The 27,192-nt window shown below is 44.2% G+C and overlaps 1 protein-coding gene across 5 annotated transcripts in view; it reads right to left on the reverse strand.

Annotated features, from left to right (window-relative positions):
• The window catches only part of LOC130926713 (diacylglycerol kinase beta), a 273,453-nt gene that overhangs the window by 181,303 nt on the left and 64,958 nt on the right, over positions 1–27,192 (reverse strand). For all 5 annotated transcript variants that reach the window (XR_009066272.1, XM_057851809.1, XM_057851807.1 and 2 more), the window contains 6 exons: positions 18,967–19,016; positions 18,612–18,686; positions 16,611–16,730; positions 3,600–3,717; positions 3,426–3,514; positions 452–568 (listed from right to left, as the gene is read on the reverse strand). Coding sequence is in view for 4 of the 5 variants with exons in the window: in XM_057851809.1 (XP_057707792.1) it covers positions 452–568; positions 3,426–3,514; positions 3,600–3,717; positions 16,611–16,730; positions 18,612–18,686; positions 18,967–19,016 (569 nt within the window). In the remaining variant the exon portion in view is untranslated. The remainder of the gene's footprint in view (positions 1–451; positions 569–3,425; positions 3,515–3,599; positions 3,718–16,610; positions 16,731–18,611; positions 18,687–18,966; positions 19,017–27,192) is intronic.

A 27,192-nucleotide genomic window follows, 5' to 3' on the forward strand; every position in this document is an offset into this window, starting at 1 on the left:
CCTCCCTACTCCTGCTCTGCTCTGTCGTCTCGGTGAGTCCGTCTCCCTCAGACTTTTCGACCAATATAGTAACGCATGGTAACGCATGCCTTTCCGTCCTCAGTAATGGTAACGGCGTTGCCAAGATGAGAAAAGTAATTAATTAGATTACCCACTACTGAAAAAAATAACGCCGTTAGTAACGCCATTATTAACAACACTGGCTACTAGTTTATTTTTTTATTTAAAATTTTACAAATTTTATTAAAACAAAAACACTGAGGGGTTTTAATATCCAATTATTATAACTCGTACTAACATTTATCTTTCAAGATAAACCCACATACTGTATGCTGCTCGTACTGTAACATAAATTCATGTTCCTTAGTAGCAACAGGCTTTCCATCTATAAAGAGATGTACAGTATTGCTGTTACAACAACATACATATCCCTCCATTTATCACTACTCACAGTGATCTGGCACCACACACAATGGAGGCCTGTCAGTCCTTGGTAACATTTAATGCTCCTGTGACATCGGTCACACTTAGTGGGGGAGTTGCCCTCCATCCAAACGTGCTGCATAGCCTGCACACAGACACAAAGAAGTCAATCAAAGTATAATTACTCTTTCATAATATTTGTAAATAGGGGTACTTCCAGGTGGATGGAAATTTTTTCACATCTGTTGATTTGAATTGAAAAATAAGAAAAACTGATTTTTACAACAAAAAGCTCAGACCCCCAAATTACTTTAAAAATAAAATAAGTACAGCAGCTAATTTTGGTATAGAGGATAATTTGATTTTAATTTTGAAAGATTTTGTAGTGTTGGGATTGAATAAAATTAGCTATGTAACATTACTTTATATGTATGTATATAAATATATGGTGGAAAACACTCAGGTGACTTGAAGTTCCGCTCTGAGACCCCCAATTTGACCATATTTCAAAATTGTCCTATTTGAATGTGTGATACATCATTGGAAAGCTTAAAATCTCTATTTTCTGGAGGGAAGAAAAAATTGAATAGGAGGGCATTTAAAAAACATGAAAAAAATAAATAAATAAACAGCAAAACCGTAACTGGAGGCAAGAGCACACGAGAGCAGAATTAAAGACGCCATGATTTTAATGAGATATTATCGCGTACTTACCTTGTTTCGATCCAAAAACTCCTTGTAGCATGTATCCTTGAGTGTCAAGAAATAGATGTGAATGGCCACAGCCAGGGTCGTGATGCAGAAATCGCAGACATCATGGAGTGGTCGAGATGTTCTTTTTCATATATTTACCCTTTTAAACATTTTTTTTCTTTGTTTGGATCGATTATTTATCTTCTAACATATTGGGGAAAATGTGACAGTAACGATAGTTATGAGGTAGATATCCGTGACTTTTTTACAGAAGCCATTTTTTTTCATTGTGACGTAATTTGTTTAAAATATGCGAGTGAATAATTTTTTTAAGTTTTTTTTTTTTTTTTTTAATGAAATATTAGACATCAATTAATGTTCTAAGCTAAAAATAACAGACATTTTGAATAATAAATATAATTACTTGTTTTCATGGCTAGGTTGAAACAAAAGCGGTTGCACGACGTCTGTAAACGGGGGTTTACAGGGTAACACGGACAAATTAAAAATTGTTTGGGGGCTTAATGCGCCATGAATCTGCTATGGCAGCATATAGACATATTGCTCTATCAAACACAACAGTTCTTTTTGGCTTAAAATACAGCAGTTTATTTCAAAGAGGGGTGCAAGAGCAGAAACTGCTTTTTCAGTCTTGTCTGTGTTTTCCGCCATATAGTTTTAGTTGGACAACATACATACACCTATAGATCGGTAAACTCAGTAAACAAACAGGTTAAGAGGACACAACGGCTCCAGATGCAGAAGCGAAGGAGAAGGGGGGCACCTCCTCGAGAAGAGCCGAAGACACACCACATCTGTGACTAGTAATAAAATGTTAAATAACATCCCCTCTGGAGTTTATTAGATCGCATACTGGCTGGAAAAATGACTGATCCTTCTTTTCTTTCTATATACGCCAAAAAAAAGATCATCCACCATTCTGTACCTTGTATTTATACTATCTCTGACATCAATACACTTGGAGAATATTACTACAGCAAGATTGTGAGTCCTTCCTTGAATTTATTATTGTATGTTTTAGGTACTGTATTTTCAGCACTATAAGGCGCACCTAAAAGCCTTCAATTTTCTCAAAAGCCGATAGTGCGCCTTATAATCCGATGCACCTTAAATGGATCATTATTAGTTAATCATGGCATGACATTTCTTTTAACACAGCTTCATCTAGTGGACGCATAATGCAACCCCAACAACTACGACACTCAAAAAAAAAATACACATGCACTATTTTAACTTTTAGATAGGTGTTTTTCATTGTATATACACATTAGCTTTGTGTTTTTACACATTGCTGAATCTATTGTTGTATTAATTATGTAAGAGCGTCAATTAAAACACTTATGAAAAAGCATCGCTTAATGCAGTATATATGCAAGGTGATTAGATAAAGTAAAATTTTAAACAGATGTTTTTCATTGTATATACATATTATCTTTGTGTTTTTACGTTATTACTGAACCCATTGTTGTATTTATCAAGGAAAAGAGTCAATTAAAACACTTATGAAAAAGCATTGCTTAATGTTGTAACGTGATTGCACAAATTGTCAACAATTGATACTGTTGTCCCTCTAAGGTTGCCGTACACAGCAAAATCTGTGTTGATTTAATGTGTATATACAATGCAAAACACCTATTTAAAAGTTAAAATAGTGCATCTTCTTTTTTTTAGTGTAGTTTCGTAACCTGAAAATTCTGTAAATGCCGTAATCCGTTCCAAGCCCCCAAATTCAGACATTACTCTTTTATAATGCATAAAAATGCATCAAACCATGTAACAAATACATGATACAATTAGATTATCGCACAATAAACATAAAATTGGACTTGTGTACAATGCAAAAACAAAGAAATAGAGAAAAAATAACCGTTATTAGACTCATGTAAAGCTGTCGGTACACGAGAGGCGAATGAAGAGGACACTGCGATACACACACACATACAGTAGAGATCCCTATTAGCCAATTGGATGCCAGGAATGCTAGGCAATGGCAGAGCAGCTATAAGTATGTTACATTCAGTAAACTCTGGGAGCTGCGAGTACCAGCCAGACTGTATTTTTGCCTTACGTATCCTGAAATTTCATTCGTAACAAAAGGCAGTATCTTCCCATTGAGGCATGTTTTAACCTAATATGTAGAGAAGTTCGTAAGGAGAGGCACCACTGTATATCACGGAAACATTTCTTTTATTATGGGAAAAAAAATGTTCAGTGATATTGTATTTCCTTTTTTTTGATTAAATGTTTTTTGGTAAAGAGGTCTGTATTGCCACAGTATGTGTGCTTACATTGGTGTGCCTGCGAGACTTGGCGTAGGTGCTAATGCAGGCAGCAATGTCTTTGGAGACGCAGCGTTCGTGCACCGTGTACTTGCATACTGTCAAAAAAAACACACTTTTTAAAGAAAACATACTGTATGTGTCACATACATGTGCGCTAGCGTGGTCACAACATCCACTCACAGGAGCAGCAGAGGCCTTGCTTGCGCACACCTAGAAGCATGGTGTGACAAAAGTTACAGTAGGCCGGTTTGTTGAAGTGCTTTAGGCGCCACACGTGCTGGCCGTCCTCCTGAACGTTCTAGTTGAAGACAGAAAAAGATACAACAATCTAATAACTAACGCTCATGAATTTGACCAGGAATGGACAAAATCAGTAATTGACCTTTTGCAAAAGCTCCTACTTGGTAAGCCGACAAGCCTCGTGACTTCAAAGGCACAAGCCATTGCAGGCAGACATATACCCAAGTGTTTTAAGTGATTCATTTTGTGTGTGCAGCATCCTCTAGATTGTGACAAAATGATGCAGGGGATGGTTATATTGAAAATATAACATTTCTATCAATCGAAGAAAAGGCATAGAGGTTCAACACTTACAGCAAGTGAAGGGTTAGGATACAAAGGTGTTCCTTCACAAAATGTTACATGGAAAATAAAAACAAAAGAGTTCAAGGCTCTTTTTTAGGATGCTTTTTTTTTTTGCTTAAAAAGAGGAAGCATCACTGTAATGTTAGTGCACTCAAATAATGGACTGCGGATAGGGTTGCCCCTAATCTTTCAGGGTACCTGGTGTCAGAATTACAGGTACCCCACTTACAGCATTAAAACATTGGGATTTTGCTATTTCAAAGTTAGAAAAAAATTTGATGTCACTGCCACATTTTATTCCTATGCAACTCTATGGCAGTATGGAGCGCCGTTTGTGAAGCACCACATGCCGAGATTTACGACAACATTTTCTCATATTGTGCCCCACACAGTGTTTAAAATATGGTGTGAAAATTTTAGAGTCACTTTTTTGCACATTTACAACATTATTTAGCAACTTAAATTATTATTTTTAAATAATAAGTATTAGACTTGAATGTTTAAATCCAGAACTATATATTTAATTTCAATCTTAAATGTAAATCTTAAGATTATATCCTAAATATGGTATGAATCTTAAATATACATATTAAATATAAAACTCAAATATTAAATAAAGGGTATTTATTTTATGGGTTTTGCACATTACCAACTTGGCTGCATGAGCTGTATGGATGCTCCAAACAAAGTTTCGTTGTGCTTTTTGTAACAATGGCAATAAATATTCTGAATCTGAATATATATCTTAAATGTAAATCTTAAATTTATATCCTGAATGTAAATCTTAAATATAAATCCTAAATCTAAATACCAAATTCAAATGTCAAATCTGGAAACGGGTAAAACTCAATATTTAGCTAATATGCAAATTCACATTTCTGTGGATAGAAAGTATCAAAATAAAAGCTAGAGCAGCTCAGACGGTGTTTGTTTAAGTTGCTTGAAAATGAATAAAACCTATTTAACGGTGGCAGTCGGCTCTTGGACATGGACTGTTGTGATAATAACAATATCTAAGTAAAATACACATTTAGGAGAAACTTTATTTAAAGAGTATTTTGTGTTTTTCGTGTCACTTATACATACTTGAGCCAGGAAAAGTTACTATGAATAGCCACGAGGGGTCTCTTTTGGACTGGAATGGACAGTAATGTTGACTTCTGTCACTTCAACTGCAAAAACACTTGCCGTCGCCTCTGGTTACTCTTGAGCAGCGCTTTTTGTTATGATCCTGTTTTCGTCATCACACTCGTGAAGTCAAACCACAGAAAGTGGTAAAAAATATTAGGATGTCTTTAAAAAATTCGCTTTAATCTTGGATCCGCTTCCCACCGAACCGTTGGTGCTCGTTGGAGCTACGCCGCCCTTCTTAGCCTAGCCTAGCCTAGCCTAGCCTAGCCTAAGTTATCCATTTATTAAATTTTAACGCACGAGGCGTTTGGGCTTGTCACATCGCCGAATACGCAGCGTTAAATTGTCCGAAGCGACCCGGATCCTCTGACAGTGTGCAGGCAAGACATCGGTATCAGATCAAGTCAAACCGTGCTACGTGGAGGAACCTAGAGCTTACCAGACTCCTATAACCTCTCCGGGCCCAGTCTTTGGGCCCGTGCCGTTAAGTTTCTTTACTCGATCCTCCCAAACGGCTGTTAAATCCTCCTATTGAACGCCTTGGACTCCTTTTGGAGTCCTCGCGTGTAAGTTTTTTTCACTCGTCAGCTGAAGCTAACATCAATTTAGCTAGCGACCTAAAGCTAGCAGAACAAACACCTGTGCTGCCGAAGCTGCTCTGTCTCTCCAGATACCATCTGCTCTACCATGGCCCCACTCACCTCACCTTCTGGATGGGATCACTGTCTCCAATTAACCCAAAAAATTGCCTGGCTGGAGGGTCATCTATCCACTCTTCGCTGATGGGGATAAATCTATGGAGTCGCTTGGCGTAACTGTCGGGGGTGTGGATGCAGAAGCTGACCTAGACGTTACCATCCCCATGGCCAAGCCTCCTGCCACAGGCACGTGGCCCATCTCCAGGCCTGCCGCAGCCACCCCTGCCCAACCTGAGGCTATTCCTTCGCTCTCTGTCGCGGCAGCCCATTCCCGTGCAAGTGCCACTGAAGCTCGCTGGCAGCAGGAGGGAGCTAAGCCCAAGGACCCTAGAAAGGCTGATCCAGCGATCCTGGGCTACTTTACTCCCAACCCCAAAATGCATAGCTCCACTCCCGATCCCTGGCTTTTAGTAAAAAACAATCCCAAGCGAAAGAAGAAATCACCCACACCCCCATGTCCAGTCGAAATTCCTCTTTCAAATTCTTTCAGCCCATTAGCGGATCGTGAATTCCCTTTGACCCCTTCTCAGCATTGTCCGGCATCTTCACCAACACTTCACCAGCCTTGCACTTCATGGCGCTCTCCTTCCCTGCCACCAGTCTCCTCGTCTGGCCATCTGGCTCTTCACAGAGAGAAAGTTCCATCTGCTGCGGCTCGCTCTCGCCCAACAAAGTCCAGCCCTCCACCGCCTTCTGTGCTCATTGTTGGCTCCTCCATGGTGCGTAACATCTCACTGCCTGCAGCTGTTATCAGTTGCCACCCAGGTGCTACCGTCAAGGACATTGACTCCAAAATCCTGCAGCTATTGGATGAACATCCAACCGCCGCATCGCTCTGCATCCACGTTGGTGCAAATGACCTGCGCTTCTGAATTCCTTAAAGCTGACTTCAGGAACCTCATTGATTGCCTCTCCAATTCTGATCGTCGTTTTGTCATTTCCGGCCCGCTTCCCAGCCCCCCGCTTTGGCGATGCAAAATTCAGCCGAGCTCGCCAATTATATATTTGGCTGAATGCATACTGTTCCACCCTTGGGATCCCATTCGTGGACAATTTTACCACTTTTCTTCACCGCCCAGACCTCTTCAGACATGATGGACTACACCCAAACTACCGCGGATCACGTCTTCTCTCCATCAATATGCAACTGGCTCTTAAATCCTCCAATGCTCTGCAGCTCTACTGATGTTTCGTGAGTCTGTTCCATTACGCTGTCGGTCATTCATTGTCTCAAAATCCTGTCATTTTGTACCATACACATAGCTCTCCCATTCACCCCTTAGTATGCAGGATATCAAATAATATGGCTCGGTCTCAAAATCTAAGCCTTCCTCAATCACCCTCACAGTCTGGCTTAAACACCATAACAGTCATTCATTATTCTAATCGCTTATCCAGACACAGCAGTTGGCCATTATGTGCATCACTAAACAACCTAATATATCCCTCCATCTCTGCTGTACCTGTCGCTCCTTCTGTTACCACCTCCTTAGACAACGTTTTAATTGTTACATCTCATGACTTTAAACCACGCCACAGACTTGGCCTATTACACCTAAATATTAGAAGCTTGCGCCCAAAAATGGATTATATTAATGTGTTAATTCATAAAACCTTGCCAGACATCCTCTTTCTGTCTGAAACCTGGCTGTCTTCCAAAATATCGAATAATGAATTGAACATTGATGGTTATATTATTTTCAGGTGTGACCGAAAAAGCAAAGGAGATGGAGTTTTAATCTATGTAAAGGATTGTCTCACTGTGCATAAACTGTCATCATCTGCTATTCCTAAAAAAAATCGAATATATTGCTCTGGATTTATGTTTTAGAAATAACACTCATGTAATCATTACTGGTATATATCGCCCCCCGCTCATGTTGACACTCTCGATGATATTGGTACGATTCTCTCAAAATACAGTACATTCACTCAGAATTAATAATCATGGGTGATCTAAATCTGGATTGGCTCTCTGACAGCTCTAATAAATTAAAAGAATTGTGCCATGAACACAACTTAACTCAGCTAATAGTTAAACCCACCAGACCAAATTTAAAAAAAACCCTCTCCATTCCACTTTAATTGATATCATTCTTACAAACAGACCTCATAATTACCCTGCATCTGGAGTTCTTCTACTTGACATCAGTGACCATTGTCCCATTGCCTGCATCCGAAACACTAAAATGCCCAAATCCCATTTTCAGTTAATTTCCACACGAAACGACAAACATTTTAGTCTCCAGAACTTTATAACCGATCTATCTGCCTCAAATATAAATACTGTAATTTATTCTCCATTACGGACCCTACTGTGGTAGTGGAACATTTTTCACATTCTTTTAACATTATTGCTGACCACTGTTGTTAATTTTACTTTAAAAATGTAACTAATTACAGTTACAAATTACTTCTCCCAAAAAGTAATTGCGTTAGTAACTCAGTTACCTGAATGTAAGAGTAATTAGTTACTTGGCAAAGTAACTAGTGATAATTTTCTTTTTTTTTTTTTTCTCAAAAAAAAAAAACAGGTCACGCAATGTGAAGTTTAAAGGGTTTGGGGGACAATTGGCCCTAGCCCAATTCTTTACCCTCCACTTAACTCAGTGCTTCTCAATTATTTTCTGTTACGCCCCCCCAAGGAAGACGTAAATGTTTCGCGCCCCCCCCCAACTCTCTGCCGCCACTGTAAATAGTATCATTCGTCTATATTACTATTATAAGTACGCCTCAGCCTAACATTGTGTCCTTTTTTTTCTATTAAAGAAAAAAAATAACATAGATCAACTTATAATAAAGTATAACTTTTTTAACATTGTGTTGCTTGTAACAGAAAAGACTTAACGCGCATCAATTTGCCTGAAGTTAAAAAAAAAAAAAAAAAAAGTCACATCCAAACTGTAAAAATACACTCAAGGTACATTTTTGACCATTTGATACTGAAAAATAAAATGTCATAAAATCAGTAAATAATAACACATTCAAATTGATTAGAAACATTTACTCTTCCGGACAACATGCCAAAAAATTTGACCGAAAAAAATACAAAACTGAATAGAAGGGGGGAAAAAGTCTTTGGACAGAAGGAAAGTTTTTATTTTCGCTGATTCACCACAGTGCTCACTGGTTTACTGATATAACACTGACAAAGCGGGACGATTGTGACAATTGGCAATATTCGGCACATTTTCGCTGAAAAACAATCAAGCGGCTTATCAATGAGATTGAGGTCTAATGTCTTCAAGTGGCGTCTTAACTGATTTGGCTTCTCCGCTATAATAATTTTTAGACTCAGTAAACAGTGGTCTTTCCTCATTTCCCACTATATTAAAAGTCAAAGGCAAACGGCCCGAAAAAAGCGCATTCTCGGCGGCCGAGGGAGAACCGTAGGTGAGGGCGGTGGTCGTGACGATCCCAAGCTGAAAACGGCACTTCTCGGCCGGACACGTAAGAACCGAAGAAGGTCGCTGCGTGAGTCCAGCTCTGCATGAGTCTCTTCCGTGTGCTCTTGCTTACTTCAAAAATACTGCACGCACTTTGAAAATGAGAGCGCCACTGCCACCCACGGAGTGGATGTGCAAGTACACTTTATTCTAGTACGGCAAAAAAAAAAAAAAAAAAAAAAAAAAGCATGTTCCCCGAGGTCACTCGCGCCCCCCCTGGCATCGCTCTGCGCCCCCCTGGGGGGGCGCGCCCCACCATTTGAGAAGTACTGACTTAACTAGACACAAGGGTATAACTAGATAGTAACCTTTGCTATGTGTGGGAGTCATTTTAAGTTGTGAATCAACCATTAAAGTTGTTAAAATGGCTCCCGTTATTGAATTAGTTCCCTTCTGTCTACTTTAAACCTGTGTAAGTTTTAAAACGGTTTCATCATTTAAAGACAGATTTAAGTTAAGATTTTACCGATTTAGGAGCATTTTAGATTTAAAAAAAAAAAAAAAAAGTTACTTAGGTTCGCTAGGAAAGATCTCTACATCAGAGCCTTCCTGACAGGTCTACTGCTTTAAGATGGCGGCTGTTTACTAACGCATGTAGTCCTTAAAACATGTTGCCAATGCAGCTGTGTCTGTCATTTGCATCTAGTTCTATAATATGATATTTAGCGTGTCATGTGGGCGTAGTTTGTCAGCTATGGCTACAGTCAGGTATTATTGGAGCCACCTAGCATCGCGGTTGTAATGGCGTCTTCCCCACTCCTGCTCTGCTCTGTCGTCTCCGTGAGTTCGTTTCGCTCAGATTTTTTAAAATTCAACCAACTTAGTAACGCATAGTAACGCACGACTTTCCCGCCTCAGTAATGGTAACGGCGTTGCCAAGATGAGAAAAGTAATTAATTAGATTACTCATTACTGAAAAAAATAACGCCGTTAGTAACGCCGTTATATTCTAACACCGTTATTAACAACACTGTTGCTGACAGACATGCTCCCTTTAAACCAGGGGTCCCCAACCTTTTTTGCACCACGGACCGGTGTTATTTGGGTCTTTATTTTCACGGACCGGTGTTCTGACGAATTTTGCATCCCATCAAAATTGCAACGATGCGGTTCTGCGCATGCGCGTAACGTTAAACATAGCCGCAAAATGGCCAAATGCAGCGATTCCAAAGTAAACACTACAAACTTTCTTGAAAGAAAGGAATATTAACTTACGTTTGATCATGGAAGGACTTGTAGAAAAGTTCTCCTCAGATTCATCCTGCCATGTAAGCTTAACACAACAGCTGCACACCGCGCTCACCATTAACGACTTCGCCTTGTCGTTAAACATTAATTAAGAAGCCCGCTTTACAAAGATACGATGTTAGAAATTGTAGCAAGGTTTTCAACGCTCTTGTCGCGATGTCAGGATATTCCAGAATGACTTTAATCCAGAACCTCGGTAGAGTTGTTGTCTCCAACGTACGTTTAATAAGGTCGCCGTCATTTGCGATCTCTCTGTTTATTCACAAACGGGTCACGAATCCACTCCTTCGCAGTTCGTGGGTCTTCGAGGTTGTAGGCTCGTCAGGTGCCCTTTTCGCCATAAAAATATTCTAATTATTTCCGGGAACAAATGTGCTGCGCCGCGGCCTAGTAATACGCTATTATCGAGGACAAGCGCACATAGATATATTATATACACAAACAAGATGTACTGCTAGCAGTCCAATCAATGGACTTCTATTACAACCTTGTAATCTATCCCGTAGTATTATATCTAGAGTAGACAGAGATATCGGTGTGTTAAGCAGGGGCACAGGGTTAATTCGGCCAGAATGCGGTCGTTATTAAATTATTTTTTTCTTTGCGGCCCGGTCGCAAATGCCGGCAAATCCCGGCAGGTGGGGACCCCTGCTTTAAACAACACAGAATTAAAAACAGATTCAATCCCTGGTTTTCCCCACAACTTGCTACTGTCATTTATAGCAGAGATAAGGCATGGTCCAGGGCTAGATCCAGTGGCGCCCCTGAAGACTGGTTATTATTTAGGGCAAAAAAGGAATATCTGCACCAGCATGATGAGGGCTCTCTGCCCTCTCTGCTTCTGACAACCCTGCTAAATTCTGGAAAACAATTTCATCTCTAAAGAATTCACCTAAGCCACATCTCCCTCCACATATCACTCAAGCAGTTGCTCTTACTTCTGATAAATTATCTATGGTAGAATTATTCAACAATCACTTCCTGTCCTCTGGTCTCTTATACAGTAACTCCTCCATGTCAACTCAAAGCAATTATCATAACGTTCCTTTAGATGGAGCCCTTAATCCGCAAATGAACTCTCAACCCAAATTTTCGTTCTCCTTATTTCAAAGTTCTGATGTTTTTAAAATTCTGAGGAAAGGGAAGGCTTCCAAAAATGCTGGCGCATACCATCTAGATCCATATCTTCTTCAATTAAGTGCTCATTTTATCAGTCCATATTTAGCTCACATTTTTAACCAAACCCTTCTTTCCTGCATCATCCCATCGCCTTGGAAAACTGCTGCTGTAATCCCGCTACATAAAAATGGTGATATCTCAGACCTCAATAATTACCGTCCAATATCCAAGCTTCCATTTTTATCCAAAATTCTTGAATCATTGATCAATTCTCAACTACATTATTTTATTGACTCATCTAACATACTTCAGCCGCAACAGTCTGGTTTTCGCCCAGGTCACAGTACAATTACAGCTTCAGTTTCTCTCCTAAATAACATTGTCTCTTTTCTTGATAATAAACAGTTCTGTGCTGCTCTTTTCATTGATCTTTCAAAAGCATTCGATACCGTTGATCATAAAATTGTACTTCATAAACTGCAGGCCATAGGTTTAGCCGTTAATGCCCTCAACTGGTTTAAGTCCTACCTTACAGACAGAATACAAACTGTTGCTGCTGACGGTGTTCAATCAAGTCCACTTACTATTAAAAATGGGGTGCCACAGGGGTCTGTCGTTGGACCACTCCTTTTTACGTTATATATTGATAATATTTTTCTTCCTAATCAATATTGTAATGTCCACTTTTTTGCTGATGATTTTATTCTATATGCGCCCGGTTCTTCCCCATCTCTCGCTCTGACTCATTTACAGACTGCTTTTGATAATTTACAAATATCTCTTCATAATCACAGATTAGTTTTAAACTCTGAAAAAACTAAATATATGGTTTTCTCCACTTCCACTATTACTGAAAATGACTTACCCAGAATCAAATCCCTAAATGGTACTCAAATTACTCTCACCGATTCATAGAAATACTTAGGAATTTGGATTGACAGTAATTTATCATTCAAAACTCATATTCATCATCTAATCCGTAAACTTAAATTTGTTAGGTTTTGTGTTTGTTTTCTCCTAGTGTGACTTGTCCCTGTGATTGCCCATTGATTTCACCTGATGTGCCTTCTCCTAGTCTATCCTCCTGTGCTCACCTGTTCCTTGTTGTCTCGTTACCCATTGTCTGCGTGTGTGTATATAAGCTCCCATTTTCTGTTCACTCCTTGTTGCGTCATTGTCTATGTCTAGGTCTACGTCAATTTCAAGTCCGGTCCAAGCCCTCGTGTACCAGTCCCTCCGATTTAAGTAAGTTTTGTTTGAATCTTGCCCTTTTGATCCTCAGTGCTTTCAGTTGTACTTTGTGTTTTGGTTAGATATCATTAAACGTTTTTTGAGTTCACCTGCCTTGCCGCTTTTGTTTCCCTGCAATTGGGTCCACACAACCTGCCTGCCTGCCCGCGTCCCTGACAGAATGACGCAACCAATTGTGGACCCGGCGGGAAAAAGCCGGCACCGGCGTGCACGCCGACGACCATCCGCCCGTTCCCCTGATTATATTCTGCCTCGCCACGTTTTTTTGGATTCTGATTTTTCGGACTTTGAGCAGGATCATAATTTATATGATTTCCAATTCTCAGATTCTGATTCAGACCCTGATTTTGATTTCACAGCCTCTGTTTCCTCTGATAGTTTTTCTTTTTACCCCCCTACCTCTGTGTCCCGTTCGGAGCTCCTTGCCAGAGACTCCTACCTGGGGTCCCGTTGGGCCATCTATCGGGGACCCCCCCGGGTGGTCTGCGGGGTCGCCCAGGCTCATTGCGGCCTAATGGGGCTATTATGAAGCCCCTGCCACCTGAAGGCGCTCGGCAAAAGCCTCGGCGTGGTCGTCAACACCGACGGTGTGCGGCTGTGCTGACGTCGTGGCTTCCCGAGGCTCCCGCGCCGACTCCCCGCAGTCAAGTTCCTCCAGCGCCGACTCCCCGCAGTCAAGTTCCTCCAGCGCCGACTCCCCGCAGTCAAGTTCCTCCCGCGCCAACTCCCCGCGGTCAAGTTCCTCCCGCGCCGACTCCCCGTGGTCAAGTTCCTCCCGCGCCGACTCCCCGCGGTCAAGTTCCTCCCGCGCCGACTTCCAAGCTGTCCCGGCGCCTCGTCGCCTAGTCTCTGTCCCGGCACCTCGCCGTCTGGCCTCCGTTCCAGTGCCCGCGCCGACTCCCTTCAGTCCAGTGCCCGCGCCGACGTCCAAGCTGCCCGAGGTGCCCGTCCCGGCGCCTCGTCGCCTAGTCCCTGTCCCGGCACCTCGCCGTCTGGCCTCCGTTCCAGTGCCCGCGCCGACTCCACGCAGTCCAGTGCCCGCGCCGACTCCCCGCAGTCCAGTGCCCGCGCCAACGTCCAAGCTGCCCGAGGTGCCCGTCCCGGCGCCTCGTCGCCTAGTCCCTGTCCCGGCGCCTCGCCGTTTGGCCTTTGTTCCAGTGCCCGCGCCGACTCCCCGCGGTCTTTTGCCCGCGCCTACCACTCCTGTTTTCTCCTGCGACTCCGCTGCTGTCCCGCCAGCAGACGACGATGACGACTCCGCTGCTGTCCCGCCAGCAGACGACGATGACGACTCCGCTGCTGTCCCGCCAGCAGACGACGACGACGACTCCGCTGCTGTCCCGCCAGCAGACGACGACGACAACTTCGCTGCTGTCCCGCCAGCAGACTCCTGCGACTTCGCTGCTGTCCCGCCAGCAGACTCCTGCGACTCCGCTGCTGTCCCGCCAGCAGCAGACGACGACGACTCAGTTCCTGGTCCGCCCGATCACGACGACCCCGACTCTGTTCCTGGTCCGCATGACGACTCCGACTCTGTTCCTGGTCCGCACGACGACTCCGACTCTGTTCCTGACCCTCGCCCCGACGATGCTGCTCCCCGCTTCCTGCACGACGTGGCGGTATGGACGACCGAGTACTACCTCGTCTGGGACGCCTGCCTGATCTGCCCGTGCGGTCACCCAACGTCTGGCGCCCCGGGCGCCCTCCCGATCAAACCGTGCGATCGGCCCACGTCTGGCGTCCTGGACGCCCGACTGACTAGCCCTGATGGGCTAATGTTGCTCCCTCCTTCTGCATCCTTCTTATCGCCGTGTTTGGGACTTTGTTTTCGTCGGGACGTCTGGGATCCGTCCCTTGAGGGGGGGGTACTGTTAGGTTTTGTGTTTGTTTTCTCCTAGTGTGACTTGTCCCTGTGATTGCCCATTGATTTCACCTGATGTGCCTTCTTCTAGTCTATCCTCCTGTGCTCACCTGTTCCTAGTTGTCTCGTTACCCATTGTCTGCGTGTGTGTATATAAGCTCCCATTTTCTGTTCACTCCTTGTTGCGTCATTGTCTATGTCTAGGTCTACGTCAATTTCAAGTCCGGTCCAAGCCCTCGTGTACCAGTCCCTCCGATTTAAGTAAGTTTTGTTTGAATCTTGCCCTTTTGATCCTCAGTGCTTTCAGTTGTACTTTGTGTTTTTGTTAGATATCATTAAACGTTTTTTGAGTTCACCTGCCTTGCTGCTTTTGTTTCCCTGCAATTGGGTCCACACAACCTGCCTGCCTGCCCGCGTCCCTGACAAAATTTAGCTTTCTGTATTAATCAAGGGCTGTCTGTCAACTCCTAACCGAAAAACCATTGTATTATCTTCTTTTGTTTCTGTTCTTGATTATGGGGACATCCTGTACCGTCATGCAGCTCCATCAACTGTTCAACAGTTAAACCCGGTCTATCACAGTGCACTACGTTTCATCACCAATGACAATTTCTACACTCATCATTGTACCCTTTATCATAACGTTGGTTGGTCCTCACTACAGTCAAGAAGAAATATCCATATCATGTTATTCATATATAAGGCTTTACTGTGCAAACTTCCGAACTACCTCACATCTCTCCTGTCATTCATTTCCAGTAACTACAAAACACGATCATCCAATTACTTAACCCTAAACATTCCATCCACTTGCACTAATGTTGGTAGAACTGGCTTTAGCTACTATGCTCCTCTTAAATGGAACGAACTGCAAACCACTCTTAAACTACAGTCAATCATTCATCTTGGTGATTTTAAATCTCTTTTGTCTGATGTTTTTACTGATTCTTGTAACTGTTTCCATTAGTGTATTTTGTGTTGTTTGACATTTGTGAATGTTTCTTTGTGCTCAAGCCTCTCTTATAAAAGAGATATTAATCTCAATGAGACTGACTGATAAAATAAAGTCAAAATAAAATAAAATAAAAAAAACAGTCAAAAGTCTGAGCTGCTCCAGCTTTTATTTTGTTAGTTCCGCCCACAAGTCATGTGAATGTGCATATTAACTAAATATTTAATTTCACCCGTTTCCATATTTAATATTTAAATTTAGTATTTAGATTTAGGATTTATATTTAAGATTTTTATTTAAGATTTACATTTAGGATATAAATTTAAGATTTACATTCAAGGCAAATATTTAAGATTTTCATTTAAGACATATAATTTAAAATATATATTTAAGATTTATTTTCAAGATTTATATTTAAGATTTTCCTTTAAGATCTATATTCAAGATTTACATTTAAGATTTAAATTAAATATTTAGTTCTGGATTTAAACATTCAGGTCTAACACTTATTACTAAAAAAAAAAAAAAATATTGAAGTTGCTAAATAATGTTATAGATGTGCAAAAAAATATGTGACTAAAATTTTCACACTACATTTTAAACACTGTGTGGTGCTAATTGTGAGAAAATGTCATATTTTCCAGCATGTGTTGCTTTACAAATGGAGTCCTAAATGTCCGACTTTTGTGATTGGGGAGTGTGGATTTGCGATAGGTCTATTGCCGTCTGGGAGGCAGAGTTTGCGAAAGGTCAATTTTGAATAACACGTTGACTCTTTTGGACAAGATAACTAAAATTTAATTTGATTAAAACCTCAATCGCATTACATTATTTACGGTACATTTTATATATATTTGAGTTACAGTTGGCAATTTTGGCCTGAAAAATGTGAAAACGAACCGTGTCCATGCCTAGCAGAACAAGTAAGGGAATAGTGGTCAGGCCCCCTCGGATCCACTCTTCCAAGGTGACTGTGCCGTCCCGGTCGTAGTCAATCTCCTCCATCATTTCCTTCAGAATCTGCAGTGGATGAGCCAGAGGCAATGTAAAGTAACAATAAATTTTTGAGAAAAACGTAAACTACTCTGACGATAATTAACCATTCTTTTCACTTTTACTTGAGTAGATTTGTGAAGAACAAATGCTATACTTGCTCCACTACTCTAGGATACACTAGAGTCATTACATTTTTTCCCATTTTTCATATTAGATTGGACATTATCTTTACCAGAGAGATACCCCCAGTGGCTCTACCAGTTTCACCAATGAAACTTGGCAACAATAATCACATGACTACATTATACCATTCAGACGTGATAATACAGTCATGAACACACAAGCTTGCAGTCGGAAGTCAAGCCTGTTCAATCACATGGCGTCTTTAAAGCCCAGTAAAAACTTTTGTCATCATTATTATTACTATGATACACTATTTGAAATAGTGCTGCCGTCATCATTACTCCATAGCATATTTTATCATAGCATAAACTACTGAATATGCCCATTTAACTTTGTCATTATACTCTATTCACCCCATATACACAATCTGCAAATGGCTCCTTAATAAGGTTATTTATGCTCGTAACTTTGGCTGTGATATGCATATGAGTTGATACTTCCACGAAGCACTTTCGGGCGATATCGGGAGATTGGAGTTCCCAACTTGGGAAATCGTTCTGATGTGTTGTAATGTGTGGTAAAAACATGGTTGCTACAAATACTTCACAAGTTGAGCGACTTTGGCCCTTTTTATAGACACCATGATTTTGATTTTGAATACTGATGGCTAAAAAACAAAACAAAAACTTCACTTTTTTTTTTTTTTTTTAACTGAAACTTGGATTTTGGTTTGATTACCCTAACATTCGGACTATAAGCCACTACTTTTTTCCTTCCCTTTAAATCCTGCCGCTTATAGTCCAATGTGGCTAATTTGTTGATTTATTTGTGTTAATAGGTAACACTTTATTTGAAAGAGGCATCATATCATAAGAACGTCATAATTGTGACATGACACTATCATGGGCATTACTGAATGCTTATGGCAGATGTCATTGGGTGTCATCCGGCAAATTAATGTCCAGCTCGGGTCTTTTACATCCATTCAAAAGTGAGCTAATTTGCCAGATAACACTAAATGACATCTGTTATAAGCATTCATAATTGCTCATGACAGTGTCATGTCGTAATTATGATTGTCTAATGACAGTCTTATGGCGCCACTGTCAAATAAAGTATTACCAAGTACCATAACTAGCAACCACATAACATGAATTTTGATTGTTATTTACATCTGTAGTTCTGCAACACATGCTAGGAGTCATGTTGGACAACAACAGTGTTGACAGCTGGTGGCAGCAGAGATTGATTGTCTACCCCAAGGGAGCAGTGATGGCCAAATGAAGCTTTTTGAAGCAATCAAGCTTTGAATCAATTGCCTGCATGGTAATTCATTTGGTCTTATGACATTCGTATAATGCCACTGTCAAATATAGTGTTACCAGTTAAAATATTTTGGTGTAAATATCCCATAGTACAGTGAGGACAGCTGCGGCTTATAGTCCAGTGCGGCTTATCTATGAACAAATGTTGTTTTTGTGTCAAATTTGGTGAGTGGCGCCTTATAATCAGGTGTGCCTTATGGTGCGAAAATTATGGTATATGCAGTTTGAAGTGCTATTTCTGACTTTTTATGATAGATACGTGCTTAAAAAAAAATTTTTTTAAATTTGCTCACTCTCCAGTGCCCCACTGTGCCCCAGTGTTGTATTAGGTGTAGTGACGAACCCTGTACAACTTCTTTTATATTTGAATTAAAACAGGTTTTGCCTATTTTTTTTTTTTAACTTCTGTGTATGTAGGTATATACTTTACAGTCAATCCGTGCGTTCTCCTGCTCACCGGCCGTAGTTCTGTCGAGTCCCACTCCAGATACTCAGCAACATGCACCATCTGATTGATGATGCGGTCCAGCTCCTACCAGAGATCCCAAATAGGACAAATCAAAGCATTGTGGCACAATGGATCACAATTGCTTCCATCCAAACATGATGTAGAACCAGTAACAAGTTCCATACGAGTTGCAATGTTCTGTTTATGCCTCGGAACCTGGCTAGTATTAAAACCAGACTGACCATTACAAACAATCTTAATATCAACACATTGCCTGCCAACAGGTTTCTATTCTTAGCACAATGGGTAATAATGAAACAAAAACAAAAAAAACAAAGGTGACAAAGTTGGAGGAGAAACTCACCGAACTGTCCAAGACGCCGTTGCCGTCCGTGTCGTACAGCCAGAACATGACTGGAAGGGATGAGAAGAGAGAGCTTATGATTCAGTGGACAGGAATGTAGCACATGTAGCGGAATATTCCCTCCATTGAGTGGAGTTGAGACTCTTCAATGTGCACCGAAGTCAAGTGGGCCATTAGCATTATAGAATGCGTTGTCCTATGCAAGACTACATTCCTAATTTCACAAAATCACTGATTTCATTTGGCAATTTTTCAGTTGTTACTTGGTGAAAAGAATTTTTAAAATCATCTGTTTTTGGGCTCTGCAATAATAAATAAGTATTACTTTGCCATCATTTACTGTTATGTTGTGCCAAGTGTGGTGGTCCTAGCCCACACTCCCCTCTACTGGCTTTTATTGTTGTTACACTTCCTGTTATGTGGCATGAGTTCAACCTTGGCAGGCTGGGTGTGGCAGACCTGGGAGTGCACCTGCAGCTCATCGCAATCAACACTGCTTATAAGGCGCTGCCTGGGCAGCAAGCAGGTGCCAGATGATTCCGTCAGTGACCATTGGTACATCGGCCAACTAGTCTGTAGTTTTTGACGATCATTCATTGAACTCTTGACTAATCTTGTTTTTTGTCATCAGGACACCCACACTCCAAGCCCTCGCAGCCACAGCCTGAGCCACAGCCACAGCCACAGCCATTGTTCAATAAAAACCCTTCACTCCACTTCCATTTCCTGGTCGCACTTTGGTCCGCATCGACTTTTCCAAATTTGCCACAACATAATCATCTGGCCAGTAGAATGGACCAAGCAACCTCCAACTGCTTCCAAGAGGCCCTCGGACACCAAGGACACATGCTAGGTAATCATGAGCAAATGCTGCGCAGCTTGGAAGAGACGCTAAAAGCAGTTTCTATGGACTTGAAGCAGGTGAGGACACAGCTCTCATAATCCCTCACTTCCAGGGCCGGACCTAATTTGCCAGTGAGTAGTCCTACTGGTGGGCCATCACCCCTACTTCGGCCGGGCGTGTTTATACCAACTCCTGAGTGTTATTCTGGGGAGTTGGGCTCATGTAGTCGTTTTTTGCTTAATTGTAACCTTGTTTTTAATATGCAGCCTTCAAGTTATGCCTCTGACGCTGCTAAGGTTGCTTTTTGTGTGAACCTCTTGAGGGGAAAGGCTGGTCAGTGGGCAACCGCACTTTGGGAGAGGAATTCCCCAGTGCTGTGCTCTTTTGACGCTTTTTCTGGAGAGCTACGCAAAGTATTTGACCACCCTGTTCGTGGGAGAGAGGCCATAAGCCGCCTGTTTTCTCTCCAGCAAGGTTCCCAATCAGTGGCGGACTTCTCAATTTCTTTTCGTATCTTGGCTGCAGAAAGTGGCTGGGGTGAGCAAGCTTTAATCTCTGTATTTTCCCGTAATTTGGCAGATGACTTAAAGGACGAACTAGCAATGCGGGATGAGCCTTCCACCCTGGAGGAGCTAATTTCCCTAGCTATAAAGATTGACAATCGCATCAGAGAACGCAAGAGGGAGAAAGCCATCAAGTCACGTCTGTTTCTGCCACTCATGTCACCCTCTGCCGATATCATCAAACCATTCCCCAGTGACACACAGCGACCAAAACCCCCATCTCTGCCCTGCACAGCCAAAAGACTGGTCTCACCAGATAAAAGGGAGCACCATGGTGAGCCAAACCTCCTCAGATTCCTGCTCTCAGTCACGACTCATACTCCCAGCTAGTGTTTCCCATGGTTTAGACGCCATGCCACTTCATGTATTCATCGATTCCGGCGCTGACGACAGTTTTATGGATGAAGGTTTTGCGAAACAAGCTGAAATCCCTCTCGAACCCCTCAAGGCCCCCAAAGTGGTGGAAGCAGTGGATGGTAGAAAACTGTTTTCAGTAACTCATCGCACCGTCCCTCTCATGCTCAAGGTCTCTGGTAATCATCATGAATCAATACAATTGTTTATTATCTCCTCTCCAGTGGCACCTGTCATCCTTGGTCTCCCCTGGCTCAAACTTCACAACCCAAACATCAACTGGATGGTGGGGAAGATTGTGGGGTGGAGCAATTGCTGCCATCTGGAGTGTCTTGGCTCAGCACATACCCCTGGCAAATCGGTCAAAGAGCCAGCCTATCCTCCAGAGCCTCCTGACCTCTCCAACGTACCCGCCGAATACCATGACTTGGCGACAGTGTTCAGCAAGGACCTCGCCCACACTCTACCTCCCCATCGCCCCTATGATTGTGCCATTGATCTCCTGCCGGGGGCACCCCTTCCAACAAGCAGACTCTACAACATATCCGGTCCTGAAAGAGAAGCTATGGAAGACTACATCAGAGACTCCTTGGCTTCTGGTATCATCCGTCCCTCCTCCTCCCCGGTCGGCGCAGGCTTCTTCTTCGTGGGCAAGAAGGATGGCGGCCTGCGGCCCTGCATTGATTACCACAGTCTAAACCAGATAACAATAAAAGATAAGTACCCTTTGCCTCTAATTGACCCTTCTTTTGAGCCCTTCAGTCACGCCAGGTTGTTCACTAAGCTGGATCTCCGTACAGCATATCATCTCGTCCGAATCCGTGAGGGGGATGAGTGGAAGACGGCATTCAATACTCCCATTGGTCATTTTGAATATTTAGTAATGCCCTTTGGGCTAACAAATGTCCCCGCTGTCTTTCAGAGACTCATGAACGACCTGTTCAGAGATATTCTGAATCGCTTTGTGTTTATTTACCTTGATGATATACTTGTGTTTTCCCGTTCCCTAGAGGACCATCGCCATCACGTCAGGATGGTCCTGCAGCGACTTTTGGAGAACCGGCTTTTCGTTAAACCGGTGAAGTGCGAGTTCCACGTGTCATCAGTGAGCTTTTTGGGCTACATCATCGCCCAGGGCCAACTCAAACCAGACCCCGTAAAGATAAAGGCAGTCGTTGACTGGCCTACTCCCAGTACCCGCAAAGAACTACAGAGATTCTTGGGTTTTGCCAATTTCTATCGTCGCTTCATTAGGGACTACAGCAAGGTGGCACTCCCTCTGACCCAACTCACTTCCACCAAACACCCCTTTACCTGATCTGAAGCTGCAGGTAACGCTTTTTCACGTTTAAAGTCCCTCTTCACCTCCGCCCCTATCCTCAAACACCCTGACACCTCACGCCAATTTGTGGTGGAAGTGGATGCATCCGACGCTGGAGTAGGGGCCATTTTGTCCCAGCGGGATCCCACTACCCAGAAATTGCATCCATGTGCCTTTTTTTCCCGGCAGCTGAGCCCTGCCGAGAGAAATTATGATGTGGGCAACCGGGAATTGCTGGCGGTTGTTTTGGCCCTGCAGGAATGGCGTCACTGGCTGGAAGGTGCTAAGATCCCGTTCCTTATCTGGACAGATCACAAAAACCTCTCCTACATCCAATCTGCACAACGTCTCAACCCCCGACAAGCCCGCTGGTCACTGTTCCTTTCCAGGTTTAATTTTTCGTTGTCGTATCGCCCAGGTTCACGCAATGGCAAGGCTGATGCACTGTCACGGCTCCATTCACCATGTCCAAGCTCTGTAGACCCTGGAACTATTCTTCCCTCGGCCTGCGTGGTCGGTGCAGCCAGATGGGAGATTACATCAATGGTCAGGGAAGCTCAAAAAACTGATCCAGACCCGGGAAACGGTCCCCCGAATCGCCTATTTGTCCCATCTGTTGCACGCTCTCAAGTCCTGGAATGGAGCCACTCGTCCAAACTAACCTGTCACCCTGGTATACATAGGACCCTCGGTTTCCTCCGCCAATCATTCTGGTGGCCAGGCATGGCCAAAGATGCCCGTAACTTCGTCAAAGCCTGCGCAATCTGTGCTCGAGGGAAGGCCTCCCATCAGCCTCCTGCTGGTTTGCTATGTCCCCTTCCGATTCACAGTCGACCTTGGTCACACATTGCACTTGATTTCATAACCGGTCTGCCTCCCTCTGAAGGTAACACAGTTATCCTTACAGTCATCGATCGTTTTTCAAAGTCTGTTCACTATGTTCCCCTTCCCAAACTGCCATCTGCTCTTGAGACCGCCAACCTCTTAGTCAAGCACGTGTTCCGGCTTCACGGCCTCCCCCTAGATATTGTTTCAGACCGTGGTCCTCAGTTCTCTTCATTGGTGTGGAAAGAGTTCTGCAAGGCAGTGGAAGCGGCTGCCAGTCTCTTCTCGGGATACCATCCTCAGACCAACGGCCAGACCGAGAGGGCCAACCAAGACCTGGAGGCCGCCCTGCGCTGTGTCACCGCCCATCATCCAGTCTCCTGGAGCACTTTCCTTCCCTGGGTGGAATATGCTCATAACTCACTCATCTGCTCGGCCACCGGTATGTCATCTTTCATGGCCTGTAATGGTTTTCAGCCTCCTTTGTTCCCAGAGCAGGAAAAGGAAGTTGCTGTCCCTGCTGTGAAGGACCACGTCAGCAGGATTAGGAACATCTGGAGGACTGTAAGGGCTGCCCTCACTTGTACCGCCGAGAAAAACAAGAAGCTAGCCGATCTCCACCGTTTACCAGCCCCTGAATACAAGGTGGGACAGGAGGTCTGGTTGTCTGCCCGGGACCTTCCCCTGCAGGTAGAGTCGCGCAAATTAGCCCCCCGGTTCATGGGCCCTTACAAGATCACGAAAATCATTAAAACCCTTCCGCTGTTCGGTTGGACCTCCCGGCATCCATGAACGTGCACCCCACCTTTCATGTTTCCCTGCTCAAGCCTGTTTCTTCCAGTGACCTCTCCCCTCCGGCTGTTGCCCCTCCCCCACCCCTTCTCATCGACGGTCTCGAAGATCCTGGATGTTCGGCCTCGTGGCCGTGGGTTCCAGTTTCTGGTGGACTGGGTGGGCTATGGACCCGAGGAGAGGTCGTGAATCTCCCGTGGTCTCATTTTGGACCCGTCCCTCTTGAGGGACTTCTATGCTGCTAACGCTGGGAAACCGGGCAGGCCGCCCGGTGGCGTCCGTTGAGGGGGGGGTACTGTGGTAGTCCTAGCCCACACTCCCCTCTACTGGCTTTTATTGTTGTTACACTTCCTGTTATGTGGCATGAGTTCAACCTTGGCAGGCTGGGTGTGGCAGACCTGGGAGTGCACCTGCAGCTCATCGCAATCAACATTGCTTATAAGGCGCTGCCTGGGCAGCAAGCAGGTGCCAGATGATTCCGTCAGTGACCATTGGTACATCGGCCAACTAGTCTGTAGTTTTTGACGATCATTCATTGAACTCTTGACTAATCTTGTTTTTTGTCATCAGGACAACCACACTCCAAGCCCTCGCAGCCACAGCCTGAGCCACAGCCACAGCCATTGTTCAATAAAAACCCTTCACTCCACTTCCGTTTCCTGCTCGCACTTTGGTCCGCATCGACTTTTCCAAGTTTGCCACAACACCAAGAAGCTATTGCCCTATTTACATGGGATTAGTATGAACTGGACTGAATTGAACTGGTGCATCTGGATTGGCAGACCGGGGTGGTGGTCCCTTGGAGGATGTGTTCACATTATAGAGGGATCACACTCCTCAGCCTCCCCGGTAAAGTCTATTCAGGGGTACTGGAGAGGAGGGTCTGTCGGGAAGTCGAATCTCTGATTCAAGAGGAGCAGTGTAGTTTTTCGCCCTGGCCGTGGATCAGTGGACCAGCTCTACACCCACGGCAGGGTCCTTGAGGGTGCATGGCAGTTCGCCCAATCTGGTCTACATGTTTTTTGTTGATTGTGAGAAGGCGTTTGACCGTGTGTCTCTGGGAGTCCTGTGGGGGGGTGCTCCGGGAGTACCGGGTACTGAGCCCCTGAGCAAGGGCCGTTCGGTCCCTGTACGACTGGTGTCAGAGTTTGGTCCTCATTGCCGGCAGTAAGTCGAATTTGTTCCTAGTGAGGGTTGGACTCCGCCAAGGCTGACCTTTGTCACCGATTCTGTTCATAGTTTTTATGGACAGAATTTCTAGGTGCAGCAGAAGCATTGAGGGGGTCCGGTTTGGTGGCCTCAGCATTGCATCTCTGTTTTTTGCAGTTGATTTGGTGCTGTTGGCTTCATGAAGCCGTGACCACCAACTCTCACTGGAGTGGTTCGCAGCCGAGTGTGAAGCAGTTGGGATGAATCTAGCCTCCAAATTGGAGACCATGGTCCTCAGTCGGAAAAGGTTGGCGTGCCCTTTCCGGGTTGGGGATGAGTTTCTGCCCCAAGGGGAGGCGTTCACGTATCTTGGGGTCTTGTTCACGAGTGAGGGTAGGAGGGTACAGTAGATCAACGGGCGGATCGGTGCAGCATCTGCAGTGATGTGGACTCTGCACCGGTCTGTAGTGGTGAAGAAGGAGCTGAGTCGAAAGGTGAAGCTCTTGATTTACCAGTCGATCTACATTCCTACCCTCGCCTATGGTCACAAGCTGTGGGTCATGACCGAAAGAACAAGATGCCGGATACAAGCGGCCGAAATAAGTTTCCTCCGCAGGGTGTTCAGGCTCTCCCTTAGAGTCCAACAGACCCCAGACTGTGAGACTTGGCCCCCACCCTTCTTCCACCTGCATACTGAGCACCGGATCACCACAGGGTTGTGTGCTGAGCCCCCTCCTGTACTGCCTCTACACCTACGACTGCTGTCCAATCCACAGGAGCAACACCATCGTCAAGTTTGCTGATGACACCACATTGGTTTGACTAATCTCACAGGAAGATGCGGCACCCTACAGAGAGGAAATCCACAAACTCTCAGCCTGGTGCTCAGACAACAACCTGGCCCTGAACACCACCAAAACCAAAGAGGTTATCATGGACTTCAGGAGGAACAGAACCGATCTGCCGCCCCTGTACATCAACGGCGAGTGTGTGGAGAGGGTCCACACCTTCAGGTTCCTGGGAGTCCAGATGTCAGATGACCTCTCATGGACAGCAAACATAACAGTTTTCATAAGGAAGGCTCAGCAGCGTCTGCACTTCCTGCGAGTCTTCAGGAAGAACAAGCTGGATAGGAAGCTGCTGCTGGCCTTCTGCCACTCATCAATTGAGAGCCTGCTAACATACTGTATTTCCACCTGGTATGGAAGCTGCACTGCCACAGACAGGTTTCAGAGGACAGTCAAGGCAGCACAGAGGATCATTGGCTGTCCTCTCCCCTCCCTGATGGACATCTACTCATCCTGGTGCCTCAGCAGAGCTCTAAACATCCTCAAGGACAGCTCACATCCTGGTTTCCAGCTGTTTGAACTGCTCACCTCTGGAAGATGCTATAGGAGTTTAGTTTTTGCCATATGTAACACCACATCACCCAATCTCCAATAGGCAGTGATTGTAAATATATTGTAAATGGTTTTCTCTTTCAATTATAACTTTCAATTTGATCACTTTCGTGGCTCCAGTTATTTATTGTGTGATAAATTTCTTGCTGGTACACAATATTTTCCTTCAAGAGACGAACCTAAGCGCACATGCCCAATTGAAAAAAAATCTTGTTGGCCCTGCAGGGGTTATGCCTATATAATGCACATTCAAATAAAATGTAACAAAAATCCGTCTAGCTAAAGATATATTTCCAGGTTTGCACGCACAGAACCTGGCAAGGTTTCGAGCCATCAATATAGACTTACAGTCTACAGACCCCCCCCCCCCCCAAAATCTGTTTTTTTCTCTCTCTTTGCTTTTTCTTTGCTACCTATGAACATAGTGCTGCTATCATTAGCTAATTTTGAATACCCGTGGACATCATGTGGTGGACCTGATAACCAAGGAGAAAGATGAGGGGGAGGTGAGTCTAAAGAAGATGTGATTTGGCGGGGTGAAGCGTACAAAATTCAGCTATGTGGGGTGGGGAACTCATTATTGAAATCACATGTATGTGTGAATATGCTGATATCCAATTGTACTTGATCTCTCTACCTGAGTGTGTCTAAATGCACCCAGTCATGAATGAACCCACTCAGACTGACTGTGATTCAGAAAAGTATAAATACTGTGCAGGGGCCGCCCCAGGGCCCCTGCACCGCCCCGGCCAATCATGGTGGGGAGCGAGCGCGGCCCACCCCGCCACCCGCAGCTCCAGTATAGGGGCCACGTCATCCCCCCGGGACCCAGGGCGGTCTCCTGGACCTTCAGCGCCCCCATTAACCAGCCCTGAAGGAAAGGGATGAGCGGGTGCTCCACCGCCCCCCTACTCCGCCTGCCCACCCGGACCCCTAGCCACTGCTGCGACCCGCCAACTGACGCGGCACACCGCGGGA

This window comes from Corythoichthys intestinalis, chromosome 12 (assembly GCF_030265065.1).
Source record: "Corythoichthys intestinalis isolate RoL2023-P3 chromosome 12, ASM3026506v1, whole genome shotgun sequence".
Classification (NCBI taxonomy): Eukaryota; Metazoa; Chordata; class Actinopteri; order Syngnathiformes; family Syngnathidae; genus Corythoichthys; species Corythoichthys intestinalis.